A 17,063-nucleotide genomic window follows, 5' to 3' on the forward strand; every position below is an offset into this window, starting at 1 on the left:
TCACTGAAAATAAAAAACCTAAAATATACTTTCTTTTCTAGGAGCTCAGGAGAGCCCCTAGTGTGCATCCAGCTCAGCCGGGCACAAGATTCTAACTGAGGTCTGGAGGAGGGTCATAGAGGGAGGAGCCAGTGCACACCAGGTAGTCCTAAAGCTTTCTTTAGTTGTGCCCAGTCTCCTGCGGAGCCGCTATTCCCCATGGTCCTTACGGAGTCCCAGCATCCACTTAGGACGTCAGAGAAATACAGCGGTACAGGCTAGCTGTAGATAAGAATAGGAGGTACAGGCTAGCTGTGGATAGCAATACAGTGGAATAGGCCAGCACTGGGCAAAAATACAGCGGTACAGGCTCATTCTGGATGGGAATACAGTGGTATAAGGCAGCACTGGATAAGAATACAGTGGTATAGGCTAGTTCTGGATGGGATAACCAGGCCACAGAGCAGCCGTATCACGGGGGCACAGACATTGGCCCTCATTCCGAGTTGTTCGCTCGATAGCTGCTTTTAGCAGCTTTGCACACGCTAAGCCGCCGCCCTCTGGGAGTGAATCTTAGCTTAGCAGAATTGCAAACGAAAGATTAGCAGATTTGCGAATATAGGCCCTCATTCCGAGTTGATCGGTCGCAAGGCGATTTTAGCAGAGTTACACACGCTAAGCCGCCGCCTACTGGGAGTGAATCTTAGCTTCATAAAATTGCGACCGATGTATTCGCAATAATGCGATTACTAACTACTTAGCAGTTTCAGAGTAGCTCCAGACTTACTCTGCCTGTGCGATCATTTCAGTGCTTGTCGTTCCTGGTTGACGTCACAAACACACCCAGCGTTCGCCCAGGCACTCCCACCGTTTCCCCGGCCACTCCTGCGTTTTTTCCGGAAACGGTAGCGTTTTCAGCCACACGCCCCTGAAACGCCGTGTTTCCGCCCAGTAACACCCATTTCCTGTCAATCACATTACGTTCGCCGGAGCGAAGAAAAAGCCGTGAGTAAAAATACTTTCATCATAGTAAAGTTACTTGGCGCAGTCGCAGTGCGAACATTGCGCATGCGTACTAAGCGGATTTTCACTGCGATGCGATGAAAAATACCGAGCGAACAACTCGGAATGAGGGCCATAGGCCCTCATTCCGAGTTGTTCGCTCGGTATTTTTCATCGCATCGCAGTGAAAATCCGCTTAGTACGCATGCGCAATATTCGCACTGCGACTGCGCCAAGTAACTTTACTATGAAGAAAGTAATTTTACTCACGGCTTTTTCTTCGCTCCGGCGATCGTAATGTGATTGACAGGAAATGGGTGTTACTGGGCGGAAACACGGCGTTTCAGGGGCGTGTGGCTGAAAACGCTACCGTTTCCGGAAAAAACGCAGGAGTGGCCGGGGAAACGGTGGGAGTGCCTGGGCGAACGCTGGGTGTGTTTGTGACGTCAACCAGGAACGACAAGCACTGAAATGATCGCACAGGCAGAGTAAGTCTGGAGCTACTCTGAAACTGCTAAGTAGTTAGTAATCGCAATATTGCGAATACATCGGTCGCAATTTTAAGAAGCTAAGATTCACTCCCAGTAGGCGGCGGCTTAGCGTGTGTAACTCTGCTAAATTCGCCTTGCGACCGATCAACTCGGAATGAGGGCCATAGGCCCTCATTCCGAGTTGATCGGTCGCAAGGCGAATTTAGCAGAGTTACACACGCTAAGCCGCCGCCTACTGGGAGTGAATCTTAGCTTCTTAAAATTGCGACCGATGTATTCGCAATATTGCGATTACTAACTACTTAGCAGTTTCAGAGTAGCTCCAGACTTACTCTGCCTGTGCGATCATTTCAGTGCTTGTCGTTCCTGGTTGACGTCATAAACACACCCAGCGTTCGCCCAGGCACTCCCACCGTTTCTCCGGCCACTCCTGCGTTTTTTCCGGAAACGGTAGCGTTTTCAGCCACACGCCCCTGAAACGCCGTGTTTCCGCCCAGTAACACCCATTTCCTGTCAATCACATTACGATCGCCGGAGCGAAGAAAAAGCCGTGAGTAAAAATACTTTCTTCATAGTAAAGTTACTTGGCGCAGTCGCAGTGCGAACATTGCGCATGCGTACTAAGCGGATTTTCACTGCGATGCGATGAAAAATACCGAGCGAACAACTCGGAATGAGGGCCATAAATTTCTTAGCAGTTTCTGAGTAGCTCGAGACTTACTCTTCCAGTGCGATCAGTTCAGTCAGTTTCGTTCCTGGTTTGACGTCACAAACACACCCAGCGTTCGCCCAGACACTCCCCCGTTTCTCCAGCCACTCCCGCGTTTTTCCCAGAAACGGCAGCGTTTTTTCACACACACCCATAAAACGGCCAGTTTCCACCCAGTAACACCCACTTCCTGTCAATCACATTACGATCACCAGAACGAAGAAAAATCCTCGTTATGCCGTGAGTAAAATACCTAACTTTTGAGTAAAATAACTAAGCGCATGCGCTCTGCGACCCTTGCGCATGCGCAGTAAGCGACTAATCGCAATATAGCGAAACTCGGCAACGAGCGAACAACTCGGAATGAGGGCCATAGAACCTTATACTGGTGCAGTAGATGATATCTGGGGCTCAGGCCATACAAGCGCTGCCTGGAAAGACGACTGTTCTATCCAGCCTCACCTAGATTATAAATGCTTCTTTTATCTCCCTGTAACGATCATGGATAAAAACTAATTAGAAGATTATATGGCTGTAAATAAAGACTATAGAGTCTTATGTATTTGGGACAGATAAACCCTGAACATGATCTGGGATATTACAGCCGGCCCTCCAGGAGACTCTTTATCTTATCTGCGTTTGGCAGGGATCGGTGCCCCTCCGGATTTCTCGGCGTTGCCAGAGCCGCCTGGATGACAGTTATAGTGTAGACTCTATGAATGTATTACTGTCACCCAAAGAATCCTTTATTTTGGCTCTGAGTCTCGCTGAGCGGCCAAAGCTAATTCCTCACACACAGCAACAATTATCCAACTCTGCGCACACACAGGTACTAACACAAGGACAAATACACAGGCACTAACACACAGGGACAAACACACAGGCACTAACACACAGGGACAAACACACAGGTACTAACACACAGGGACAAACACACAGGCACTAACACACAGGGACAAACACACAGGCACTAACACACAGGTACTAACACACAGGCACTAACACACAGGCACTAACACACAGGGACAAACACACAGGCACTAACACACAGGGACAAACACACAGGCACTAACACACAGGGACAAACACACAGGGACAAACACAAGGACAAATACACAGGCGCTAACACACAGGGACAAACACACAGGCACTAACACACAGGGACAAACACACAGGTACTAACACACAGGGACAAACACACAGGCACTAACACACAGGGACAAACACACAGGCACTAACACACAGGGACAAACACACAGGCACTAACACACAGGGACAAACACACAGGCACTAACACACAGGCGCTAACACACAGGGACAAACACACAGGCACTAACACACAGGGACAAACACACAGGCACTAACACACAGGGACAAACACACAGGGACAAACAAACAGGCACTAACACACAGGGACAAACACACAGGCACTAACACACAGGGACAAACAAACAGGCACTAACACACAGGGACAAACACACAGGCACTAACACACAGGCACTAACACACAGGCACTAACACACAGGGACAAACACACAGGCACTAACACAAGGACAAACACACAGGCACTAACACACAGGGACAAACACACAGGCACTAACACAAGGACAAACACACAGGCACTAACACACAGGGACAAACACACAGGCACTAACACAAGGACAAACACACAGGCACTAACACAAGGACAAATACACAGGCACTAACACACAGGGACAAACAAACAGGCACTAACACACAGGGACAAACACACAGGCACTAACACAAGGACAAATACACAGGCACTAACACACGGACAAACACACAGGCACTAACACAAGGACAAACACACAGGCACTAACACAAGGACAAACACACAGGCACTAACACAAGGACAAACACACAGGCACTAACACAAGGACAAACACACAGGGACAAACACACAGGCACTAACACACAGGCACTAACACACAGGGAGAAACACACAGGCACTAACACAAGGACAAACACACAGGCACTAACACAAGGACAAACACACAGGGACAAACACACAGGCACTAACACACAGGGAGAAACACACAGGCACTAACACACAGGGAGAAACACACAGGCACTAACACAAAGACAAACACACAAAGACAAACACACAGGCACTAACACAAGGACAAACACACAGGGACAAACACACAGGCACTAACACAAGGACAAACACACAGTCACTAACACACAGGGACAAACACACAAGCACTAACACAAGGACAAACACACAGGCACTAACACACAGGGACAAACACACAGGCACTAACACAAAAACAAACACACAGGCACTAACACAAGGACAAACACACAGGACCTAACACACAGGGACAAACACACAGGCACTAACACAAAGACAAACACACAGGCACTAACACAAGGAAAAACACACAGACACTAACATAAGGACAAACACACAGGCACTAACACACAGGGACAAACACACAGGCACTACTAACACAAAGACAAACACACAGGCACTAACACAAGGACAAACACACAGGCACTAACACACAGGGACAAACACACAGGACCTAACACACAGGGACAAACACACAGGCACTAACACAAAGACAAACACACAGGCACTAACACACAGGGACAAACACACAGGCACTACTAACACAAAGACAAACACACAGGCACTAACACAAGGACAAACACACAGGCACTAACACAAGGACAAACACACAGGGACAAACACACAGGCACTAACACATGGACAAACACACAGGCACTAACACAAGGACAAACACACAGGCACTAACACACAGGGACAAACACACAGGCACTACTAACACAAGGACAAACACACAGGCACTAACACAAGGACAAACACACAGGCACTAACACACAGGGACAAACACACAGGCACTAACACAAGGACAAACACACAGGCACTAACACAAGGACAAATACACAGGCACTAACACACGGACAAACACACAGGCACTAACACACGGACAAACACACAGGCACTAACACAAGGACAAACACACAGGCACTAACACACAGGCACTAACACACAGGGACAAACACACAGGCACTAACACAAGGACAAACACACAGGCACTAACACACAGGCACTAACACACAGGGACAAACACACAGGCACTAACACAAGGACAAACACACAGGCACTAACACACAGGGACAAACACACAGGCACTAACACACAGGAACAAACACACAGGCACTAACACAAGGACAAACATACAGGCACTAACACACAGGGACGCAGGCCCGTTCCTCTCGCCAGCCGTGCCCCTCTATGACACTTACCTCTATGTACGTACCTGTGCCTCTATGGCTCTACACTTACCTCTATGTACGTACATGTAACTCTGGGACTCTACACTTACCTCTATGTACATACCTGTACCTCTATGGCTCTACACTTACCTCTATGGCCCTCATTCCGAGTTGTTCGCTCGGTAAAAATCTTCGCATCGCAGCGATTTTCCGCTTAATGCGCATGCGCAATGTCCGCACTGCGACTGCGCCAAGTAAATTTGCTATGCACTTAGTAATTTTACTCACGGCTTTTTCATCGTTCTGGCGATCGTAATGTGATTGACAGGAAATGGGTGTTACTGGGCGGAAACAGGCCGTTTTATGGGCGTGTGGGAAAAAACGCTACCGTTTCCGAAAAAAATGCAGGAGTGGCCGGAAAAACGGAGGAGTGTCTGGGCGAACGCTGGGAGTGTTTGTGACGTCAAACCAGGAACGACAAGCACTGAACTGATCGCAGATGCCGAGTAAGTCTGAAGCTACTCAGAAACTGCTACGAAGTGTGTAATCGCAATATTTAAGATGCTAAGATTCACTCCCAGTAGGCGGCGGCTTAGCGTGAGCAACTCTGCTAAAATCGCCTTGCGAGCGAACAACTCGGAATGAGGGCCAATGTACGTACCTGTACCTCTATGGCTCTACAGTAACCTCTATGTCTGTACATGCAACTCTGTGGCTCTAGGCTTACCTCTATGTACACACCTGTACCTCTATGGCTCTACACTTACTTCTATGTTGGTGGTGGGTGTGGTGGATAAAGGGGCAGGGCTAGAATGTGGGCATTGCTATGTTGGTGGCGGGTGTGGTTTGGGAGGATAAGGGGGCAGGGCTAGAATGTGTGCATTGCTATGTTGGTGGTGGGTGTGGTGGATAAGGGGGCAGGGCTAGAATGTGGGCATTGCTATGTCGGTGGCGGGTGTGGTTTGGGAGGATAAGGGGGCAGGGCTAGAATGTGTGCATTGCTATGTTGGTGGTGGGTGTGGTGGATAAGGGGGCAGGGCTAGAATGTGTGCATTGCTATGTTGGTGGCGGGTGTGGTTTGGGAGGATAGGGGGACAGGGCTAGAATGTGTGCATTGCTATGTTGGTGGTGGGTGTGGTTTGGGAGGATAAGGGGGCAGGGCTAGAATGTGTGCATTGCTATGTTGGTGGTGGGTGTGGTGGATAAGGGGGCAGGGCTAGAATGTGTGCATTGCTATGTTGGTGGTGGGTGTGGTTTGGGAGGATAAGGGGGCAGGGCTAGAATGTGTGCATTGCTATGTTGGTGGTGGGTGTGGTTTGGGAGGATAAGGGGGCAGGGCTAGAATGTGTGCATTGCTATGTTGGTGGTGGGTGTGGTTTTGGGGGTTTAGGACATAGTTTGCCTTTATAAATGTTGGGAAACAGGGATGGAAAAACGCATTGTGGATACTATAGTGAAATTTGTGAAGAGGCTCAGCAATGCCCCTCTAATTTCCAGGGCTCTAGTTCTATGCGGTCCAGCATACGTCCCAATTGTGCATGCACCTGTCTTTACATACAGGGATTGGGGGCGTGAGAGCTGGCTGTATCCTGGCCCTGATGGACCCCCCTCGCCTCTCGCCCCCTGTACCCCATTGGGTGGCATGCAATTCTAGGATCCCAGAAATTCTGCTAAAACGTTAATTTTGCAGGATTACACCATTATTTAGAATCACTGCTATTTATCAATATCATTAGATCGCAGCAGCCGACGCCTTAGTTCGCTATGGGGATGACATAATGGCACAGTGTAGCACGCTGCAGAAAAAGCGCTCTCTTTACTGTCGACTCTCTGCCTCGGTGGTGCTGTCCCTGTAAAAATTAGTGACAATAGATGGTACTGTGTGTGAGTATGTACATACATGGGGGTCACAGCCTGACCAATGACATGTGTCGCTCCCCCATAAAGAGCGTGCATACCTTCCTTCTCACGTCTTACTTTATGTCTTGCTTATCTTCCTGTATACAGCCCCCAGTAAAAGAAAGCTAGCTGGAACAATACAGAGTTTTCCAGGCTATAAATTCACAACACTAAGGGATTTTAATAATGCACAACGGTCATGAAATATACTACAAGGAAAAATATTGTTTTCTGATTCCTTCCCAGCAAAACTGCGCTCCTGGCCCCCGAGCTAAATGTGATTAAACCGTCTCAGCCTCATATCACTGGATCTGATTTTATTATTTCTAGAAATGTATCTTCCATATGAAATATTAAGCCATCATCTTCCATACAAATTCCATTACAGAATTCTGACATTGCCAGAGATTGAGAGGCGTTGGACCGCTGGGAATTTCTCACCATACGGGAAGCGCAGTTAATATTTCCATATTGAATTCTCGCGCAGGTGTCTGACTATAAATAACCGAGTTTTATATAGATTAAATATTACAACACAAACAGCTGTGAGCACAATATTGAAGTGATTAACGAGTCTTAATACGTCAATTATTAGTATTGATTGTAGAGAATAAGCAGTACGTCTTTTCGGGGGATCATTAAATCTGCCCGCAGACAGAGGATAATATGCTGGTAAACAATTCGTGTTAATCCATAAAATCACAATTGTAAAAATATAAAGAAAGTAATAAATCTCTCGCACAGTCGCCCCCCTTCCGCAGACTCTCTCCGATCAGCGGACTTTGGGGGTGATTCCGAGTTGTTCGCTCGCTAGCTGCTTTTAGCAGCATTGCACACGCTAAGCCGCCGCCCTCTGGGAGTGTATCTTAACTTAGCAGAATAGCGAACGAAAGATTGGCAGAATAGCGAAAAGAAATTTCTTAGCAGTTTCTGAGTAGCCCTGGACCTACTCACTGATTGCGATCAGCTCAAGCCGTTTCGTTCCTGGTTTGACGTCACAAACACGCCCAGCGTTCGCCCAGCCACTCCCCCCCCCCCCCCGTTTCTCCAGACACTCCCGCATTTTTCCCTGACATGCCTGCGTTTTTCCGCACACTCCCAGAAAACGGTCAGTTTCCGCCCAGAAACACCCACTTCCTGTCAATCATACTACGATCAGCAGAACGAGGAAAAAACTTTGTTAGGCCGTGAGTAAAATACCAAACTTTTGTGCTAATTTACTTGGCGCAGGCGCATTGCGTACATTGAGCATGCGCGGTGCGACTAATCGCTCCGTAGCGGGGAAAAAACAACGAGCGAACAACTCGGAATGACCCCCTTTGTGCAGGAACTGTGTCTGCATGCGGAATCTAAACCTCACGGACAGGAATATGTGACACAAAAATGGAGTCACTGAAGGGTCACACAGCACACGGTCAGTCCACAGTAAAGCAGGAAGGTACGTGACAGATGTGGAACCATGTATCGGACATGCCTATCCTCAGAATAATTACACATCCCTTTATGGATGAGTAGCATGGTAGTTAGCATTGCTGTCTCATAGCACTGAGTGCATGGGTTTGATTCCAAGCAGCTCCGCATCTGTGAAGAGTTTGTATGTTCTCTGTTGTGAGGGAAGAGAAGGGGCGGAGCTTCCATCCAGCTCTCACTGCACAGCTGCTAGACTGACACAGTAGCTGATTACATAATAGTTTATTATTAATTATTATTATTATTATTTTATTAACAACATCCCTTATTTACATGGTACCACCATTTCCTACACCTGGATAACAATACTGACACTTCTACAAATGCACGTCAGGCCCTTAGCCGCTGGCTTCCACCTCAGTCCGATCTCGTCCCCCAATACCACAACCTGCATAAGGTTCAGCTCTTTAAGTGCAAATATCTAATCAGCCAATCATGCGGCAGCAACTCACTGCGTATAAGCATACAGACAGGGTCAAGAGGTTCAGATGTTGCCCAGCCCAGCACCAGAATGGGAAATAAATATGATCGGGCTGAGACTGCGGAATGATTGCTGGTGACAGACTGACATTTCTTATGGCTATTTACCTATTTTGAAACAACGGGTGCTCTTAATATCCCGAGATATCTGAACTGATTTTATATATATGTTTTATCAGCTCTCTTCAGTGTGAAATTTAGTCTGATATCTAAGTATGGAGTTATATTTCACACACAACCAAGCGGTTTCCTTATAATACAATTTACTGACAGGAATATTGGTAATATTGATTATACCTGTCTATACCCACGCTCACCTGTCCTATATATTGGTTTTAATTAGGTTCCTGACATTTCTTAGACTGCATGCAGAGCAAGGTGAGTCCTGCACAAATGTATATTGGATTATCAGATGGGGGTGCATTTCCGGGGGTGTGGGCCCCCTGGACTGTTATGGCTGTTTTGCCTCAGGAGCAACACATATTAACACTTATTTTCATATTTACTTTCATCCCTATCGTGTGTTTTGTTTCAATGTAATTCATTTCCTACCTTCACTTCTCACTACTTTACCTCTCACTACTTTACCTCTCACTACATTACCTCTCACTACATTACCTCTCACTAATTTACCCCTGCTCTTTTCAGCAGCCTCCCTCACTAACCTATTTTCACTTTTTCACTATATATTTTTTCACTCTTGTGTTGCCCTGGGGTCACTCAGCTGCTTCATTTTTAGGGGGTCCCGCGCCCTAGATTTGTACCCCCCAAAATGTTAGGGACTTGCCCAACTAATGAGGTCACCTGGACGCGGTGGGCAATCCGTTACTTATGGCCATAACTATGCGAAGAACCTCGCTGAAAATGCTAAATTTTATTGCAATGATTATTATGAATAAATTGGTAATGTTGGAATTGTGCACCTGCAGCCTTTGTCTTTGTATGCAGTTCTACTGAAAGGTCTCCGCAGGGTCGCACCTCTCATTACCGGAGTGCACCCCAGGATCCCTCCCCTGTATACCCACAATGGCTCTGCCTCTCCATTCAGTGTGTCAGACAGGGCAGTGCGGGTATCTCAGCCCGGGTGCTGGGGTTACAGCAGTCTGTGTAGCTCACAGATAATGGCACGCAGATCTGCTGCAGAAACAGCCTTGTTACTGAGAGGTCAGAGAAGAATGGCCAGACTGTTTCACGCTGATGAGAGTACCCCAGTGGCATGCAGACCAGCTCTGAACCCTGCAGTGGGTGGGCTGCGGCAGCAGAAGACCACCCCGGGCCATCTCCCATCAGCTTAGAACAGGGCAGAGGCTACAGTCATAGGCAAACGCAGGTTGCACGGAACCCCCCCCCCCCCCATCCGCTTGGCAAGTGGCTCAAATGATGACAATAATAGAAATGTTATATAATATAATCACTAGAGCTTCTTCTACCATGTTTGCTCTGTGTGTGTGGATCCTCAATCAGTGCACTAGACCAGAGAGTAGCTACCAGGAAGAAGAGACAGGAGCCTTACCATGAGGTGGGAGAATGTGTGCTTAGAAAGTGCAGTACTCTGCATCTATAGTGTTAAATATTAATACAGGTTGAGTATCCCATATCCAAATATTCCGAAATACAGACTTTTTTGAGTGAGAGTGAAATAGTGAAACCTTTGTTTTTGATGGCTCAATGTACACAAACTTTGTTTAATACACAAAGTTATTAAAAATATTGTATTAAATGACCTTCAGGCTGTGTGTATAAGGTGTATATGAAACATAAATGCATTCTGTGCTTAGACTTGGGTCCCATCACCATGATATCTCATTATGGTATGCAATTATTCCAAAATACGGAAAAATCCGATATCCAAAATACCTCTGGTCCCGAGCATTTTGGATAAGGAATACTCAACCTGTACTGTTTTCCATACAGTTGCGGGGTATAAGAAGGCCAATGTTTACATTAATATCCATGGTCATTACTAGGTTCTTCTACCGCTCCCCCAGACTCCCGCACTTGCTCCAGTGTTCTACAGAGTGGGATATTATGGACTGGCATTTGGAAACCCCCCTCTAGAAATTCGGGTTTGCCACTCACAGTGGGTACTGGCACACCTGCTCTGACGAATCACAATCATCCCTTTGTGGCCATATCCCAGCATCCTCTAATTTGCCCCTGCACAGCATGCCGATGCCCCTGTATAGGACGCTGGTATATACCTCTAATCAGAAGATAAGTTGAATCATTACAGCAGAGGTGATGAAACAATCCTTCTAGAACACATTGCACTTTGCACATTACCCAGTGGATGTTTGTCCCTCGGGCCTCTGCAGAACCTTCCAGCTCCCGCAGGCCCGCTGTGATTCCTGCGGGGCAAGTACAGGCTCCTGAGTGCACGGCGTGGAAATACTGCCCTTTAATAGCAATTCCTGCGGGGCAAGTACAGGCTCCTGAGTGTACGGCGTGGAAATACTGCCCTTTAATAGCTATTCCTGCGGGGCAAGTACAGGCTCCTGAGTGTACGGCGTGGAAATACTGCCCTTTAATAGCTATTCCTGCGGGGCAAGTACAGGCTCCTGAGTGTACGGCGTGGAAATACTGCCCTTTAATAGCTATTCCTGCGGGGCAAGTACAGGCTCCTGAGTGTACGGCGTGGAAATACTGCCCTTTAATAGCTATACTATTCTGATGATGATCGCTCCATGTAAATGAGATGAGTAACATTACGTGTATTGTAGCGTGGTAAGAATGAGGAGTGATTAGTGTATACCGCCACGGCAGGTAGGACTGACTTACTGAGCGTACCAGCCTATTAATCACTGTGCCAGCTCGCTGGCTGTTTTAGCGCCGTGCTTTGCATTCGCATCGGCCGCACAAATCCAATCACCGGGAGCTTTTCATCAACATAACCAATATCACATTTACATGTAAATGCAATCCTTTTAATTTAATTGGTTTTCATAAGGCCGGCTGTGTTGCGGGATCCCTGAGGATAGCTGGGAGATGTACTGCGGTGCCGAACCAAGTTCAAAGATTTGTGTTCTGCCACCCAACGTGAAAATAAATGGATTGCGAGGAGACAATCGCCTGCTCGCCTCCTACCATCACCGGCAGCCTTTGATATATCGCAGACAAAAGAGGTGAAATCCTTGGCTGATTTCGTCCTCAAGAGGATTGTAAGACAACTTAGACAAGGTCTTAACACTGGGAGGGACAGAGGAACAAAAGTGACTGAGAACGCCGGGAGAGACACAAGATCTTGCTGCATTCCACCTTCCAGACAGCGGCTGAATCAGACCTTTATATGGCCGATACAGTAGGTCAGGGGATGGAGGGGTCAACACTGCCACCTACAGGCCTTCCTGGTTATATCACAAGAGGGGAACAGCAAATAGGTCTCCAGCCGATAATCATTTCCATCTGCTGACGGAACACTGGCTCAGCACAAATATCGCAACGGTCTGTCCAGCGCATATCAGAGTACAGTCACCTTCCGGGGACCAGCAGCACAACGGGGTGCTGCACCTTTATTTGCTGGTCTGGTGATAATTATACGAGGAGAAAACATTATTACAAAGACCGGCCAGACCACTCCCTTCGTGAATATCAGCAGCGATGCCGTTCTCCTGAAATACTGCGCAGTTCATCCACATTTCTGTCTTGAAAAGGAAAATCCACACACATATTTTTTAAGAATTCATATATCCTCCCGTTCATTATAACATTATAAACTTTCCTGCTGCATTCTGGTAGAAATGAACATATATACGTAAACGTTTTCCTAACCTATGCACTTGCAAGTTGGAGAGTTCCGCCTGGATACATGAAGGACTACTGCTTTCCTAACCTATGTACCTGTAAGCTGAAAAGTTCAGCCTGGATATATGGAGCACTACTGCTTTCCTAACCTACGTACTTGTAAGCTGAAAAGTTCAGCCTGGATATATGGAGCACTACTGCTTTCCTAACCTATGTACTTGTAAGCTGAAAAGTTCAGCCTGGATATATGGAGCACTACTGCTTTCCTAACCTACGTACTTGTAAGCTGAAAAGTTCAGCCTGGATATATGGAGCACTACTGCTTTCCTAACCTATGTACTTGTAAGCTGAAAAGTTCAGCCTGGATATATGGAGCACTACTGCTTTCCTAACTTACGTACTTGTAAGCTGAAAAGTTCAGCCTGGATATATGGAGCACTACTGCTTTCCTAACCTACGTACTTGTAAGCTGAAAAGTTCAGCCTGGATATATGGAGCACTACTGCTTTCCTAACCTATGTACTTGTAAGCTGAAAAGTTCAGCCTGGATATATGGAGCACTACTGCTTTCCTAACCTACGTACTTGTAAGCTGAAAAGTTCAGCCTGGATATATGGAGCACTACTGCTTTCCTAACCTACGTACTTGTAAGCTGAAAAGTTCAGCCTGGATATATGGAGCACTACTGCTTTCCTAACCTACGTACTTGTAAGCTGAAAAGTTCAGCCTGGATATATGGAGCACTACTGCTTTCCTAACCTACGTACTTGTAAGCTGAAAAGTTCAGCCTGGATATATGGAGCACTACTGCTTTCCTAACCTACGTACTTGTAAGTTGGAGAGTTCTGCCTGGATATATGGAGCACTACTGCTTTCCTAACCTACGTACTTGTAAGTTGGAGAGTTACGCCTGGATATATGGAGCACTACTGCTTTCCTAACCTATGTGCTTGTAAGCTTAAAAGTTCAGCCTGGATATATGATGCACTACTGCTTTCCTAACATGTGTGCTTGCAAGTTGGAGAATTACGCCTGGATATATGGAGCACTACTGCTTTCCTAACCTATGTACTTGTAAGCTGAAAAGTTCAGCCTGGAAGTATGGAGCACTACTGCTTTTCTAACCTACGTACTTGTAAGCTGAAAAGTTCAGCCTGGATGTATGGAGCACTACTGCTTTCCTAACCTACGTACTTGTAAGCTGAAAAGTTCAGCCTGGATGTATGGAGCACTACTGCTTTCCTAACCTATGTACTTGTAAGATGGAAAGTTCCGGATGGATGTAAGGAGCACTACTGCTTTCCTAACCTATGTACTTGTAAGCTGGAAAGTTCCGGAAGGATGTAAGGAGCACTACTGCTTTCCTAACCCATGTACTTGTAAGCCGGAGAGTTTCTGTATGTGGTTAATCTTTAGCACTGCCGGGAAGCTGATAATGTTTTCAGCTGTAAATGATATAATAAAATGCAAATTCTATTCTAATTAATGGGAGGATATAAATGTGAACATAAATATTAATTTGCGCTCTTAGGGGTCTATATACTAAGCCGTATATGGACATAAAGCGGACAGAGAAAAAGTACCAGCCAATCAGCTCCTAACTACCATAATGACAGTTAGTAGCTGATTGGCTGGTACTTTATCTCCATCTACCATATCTCCATCCAAGGCTTAGTAAATAGACCCCATAGTCCTTATCAATGTGTTCTGGGCGATATTAGTGCCCAGCATCATATTGTGGTATGTGATAACACTGCCGGGACAGGCCGTTGGCAGCATCTGAGCAATGAGTGGCTGAGTGGGCGTAACTGGGCGCAAGTGATTGGTCACAAGGATAAATGTCCTGGGGGTGTGTCATGGGTATCCTGGAGGTGTGTCATGGGCATCCTGGGGGCGTGTCATGGGTATCCTGGGGGCGTGTCATGGGCATCCTGGAGGTGTGTCATGGGTATCCTGGAGGTGTGTCATGGGCATCCTGGGGGCGTGTCATGGGCATCCTGGAGGTGTGTCATGGGCATCCTGGGGGGCGTGTCATGGGTATCCTAGGGGCGTGTCATGGGTATCCTGGGGGCATGTCATGGGCATCCTGGGGGCGTGTCATGGGCATCCTGGAGGCGTGTCATGGGTATCCTAGGGGCGTGTCATGGGTATCCTGGGGGCGTGTCATGGGTATCCTGGGGGCGTGTCATGGGCATCCTGGGGGCGTGTCATGGGCAGGTGGCCAGTACGTAGGTGAACGTACGCAGAGGTCCGGCTGATAATGATGACAGCTGCTCAGAAGTAGATGGATGGACTCTGAATAGAGGCGTAGATGATGCATGTATTCCGGAGCATGTGACGGGGCTGCATCCACACACAACTCACGTACAAGTCTGAGTCATATACACATTGTACAAAATAACCTATAACAATATTGCGTCATCACCATCGCTGCATTTGGGGGGGGTCAGAGGTCACAGTGCCAGCTGTTGGGAATAGAAATCTCACGGCGTCAGTCACACAGCTGAGCGCAGGGATGAGAACACGCAGTCCAGCAAAGCATTACACATTATCCATCATTACTGCTGCTTACCGGACAGGTTGGAATCCATTTTGAAGATGTCAGAGAGTCTGTTATTGACTGGCTCATACGGCGAGTCCTCCAGCAGCTCGTTCCCTGCAGGAGACACAGAAGAGAAAGGACGGCGTTACACATAGGCACTGAGAAGGAACATGGCGCAGTCCACGGGCGCTAACCAAAGCCGTGTCCTCTACATGCATCGCCTTGTATTACGTGACAGTCTGATTCTGTGCAGCTGCAGTGATCGCAGTCTGAAGCCCTTTGCGGAGTGCGTTCGCGCACCCTGGGAGCCCAGTGAGATGCTACCGGCATCTCAGGGCTGCAATCGCCTCTGCCTAATTGACAGTCTGAGGCGGTCGCGGGCGGGAGAGGGTGTGCCAACGGCATTAGAACGCCATTGGCGGAACACGGTCCGGACAATGCAGGCGTGTCCGGACTGTTGCGGGGGTGGGCTGCGGCGGCTGTGTGACGTCACACGCAGCCGCTGAAACCCGGAACGCGTCAGGTAGCTGCCTGCCAGCGCAACTAGGCTGCGCAGACAGGAAGCTACTCAGCGGGTGTAAAAGCATCGCCACTGTGCGATGCTTTTGCACCCTTGTGGGGAAGGGTGGGGGCCGGACTGACATCCGGGGCGGACTAGCCCTGTGCTGGGTGTCCCCCCCACATGTCAGAGAATCCGACCGTAGATGTGCTAAATTCAGTGGGACGGGTATATGGGGTGTAAGTGATGTGGGACGGGTATATGGGGTGTAAGTGATGTGGGACGGGTATATGGAGGTGTAAGTGATGTGGGACGGGTATATGGAGGTGTAAGTGATGTGGGACAGGTATATGGAGGTGTAAGTGATGTGGGACGGGTATATGGGGTGTAAGTGATGTGGGACGGGTATATGGAGGTGTAAGTGATGTGGGACGGGTATATGGAGGTGTAAGTGATGTGGGACGGGTATATGGGGTGTAAGTGATGTGGGACGAGTATATGGAGGTGTAAGTGATGTGGGACGGGTATATGGAGGTGTAAGTGATGTGGGACGGGTATATGGAGGTGTAAGTGATGTGGGACGGGTATATGGAGGTGTAAGTGATGTGGGACGGGTATATGGAGGTGTAAGTGATGTGGGACGGGTATATGGGGTGTAAGTGATGTGGGACGGGTATATGGAGGTGTAAGTGATGTGGGACGGGTATATGGGGTGTAACTGATGTGGGACGGGTATATGGAGGTGTAAGTGATGTGGGACGGGTATATGGGGTGTAAGTGATGTGGGACGGGTATATGGAGGTGTAAGTGATGTGGGACGGGTATATGGAGGTGTAAGTGATGTGGGACGGGTATATGGAGGTGTAAGTGATGTGGGACGGGTATATGGAGGTGTAAGTGATGTGGGACGGGTATATGGAGGTGTAAGTGATGTGGGACGGGTATATGGAGGTGTAAGTGATGTGGGACGGGTATATGGAGGTG

At 47.7% G+C, this 17,063-nt stretch overlaps 1 protein-coding gene across 1 annotated transcript in view; it reads right to left on the minus strand.

Moving 5' to 3' along the window:
- GFRA1 (GDNF family receptor alpha 1) overlaps nt 1–17,063 on the minus strand; it is a 252,908-nt gene that overhangs the window by 194,140 nt on the left and 41,705 nt on the right. Inside the window, exon 3 of the mRNA XM_063962687.1 lies at nt 15,611–15,694. Within this exon, the coding sequence (XP_063818757.1) occupies nt 15,611–15,694 (84 nt within the window). The remainder of the gene's footprint in view (nt 1–15,610; nt 15,695–17,063) is intronic.

Source organism: Pseudophryne corroboree, chromosome 3, assembly GCF_028390025.1.
Source record: "Pseudophryne corroboree isolate aPseCor3 chromosome 3, aPseCor3.hap2, whole genome shotgun sequence".
Lineage (NCBI taxonomy): Eukaryota > Metazoa > Chordata > Amphibia > Anura > Myobatrachidae > Pseudophryne > Pseudophryne corroboree.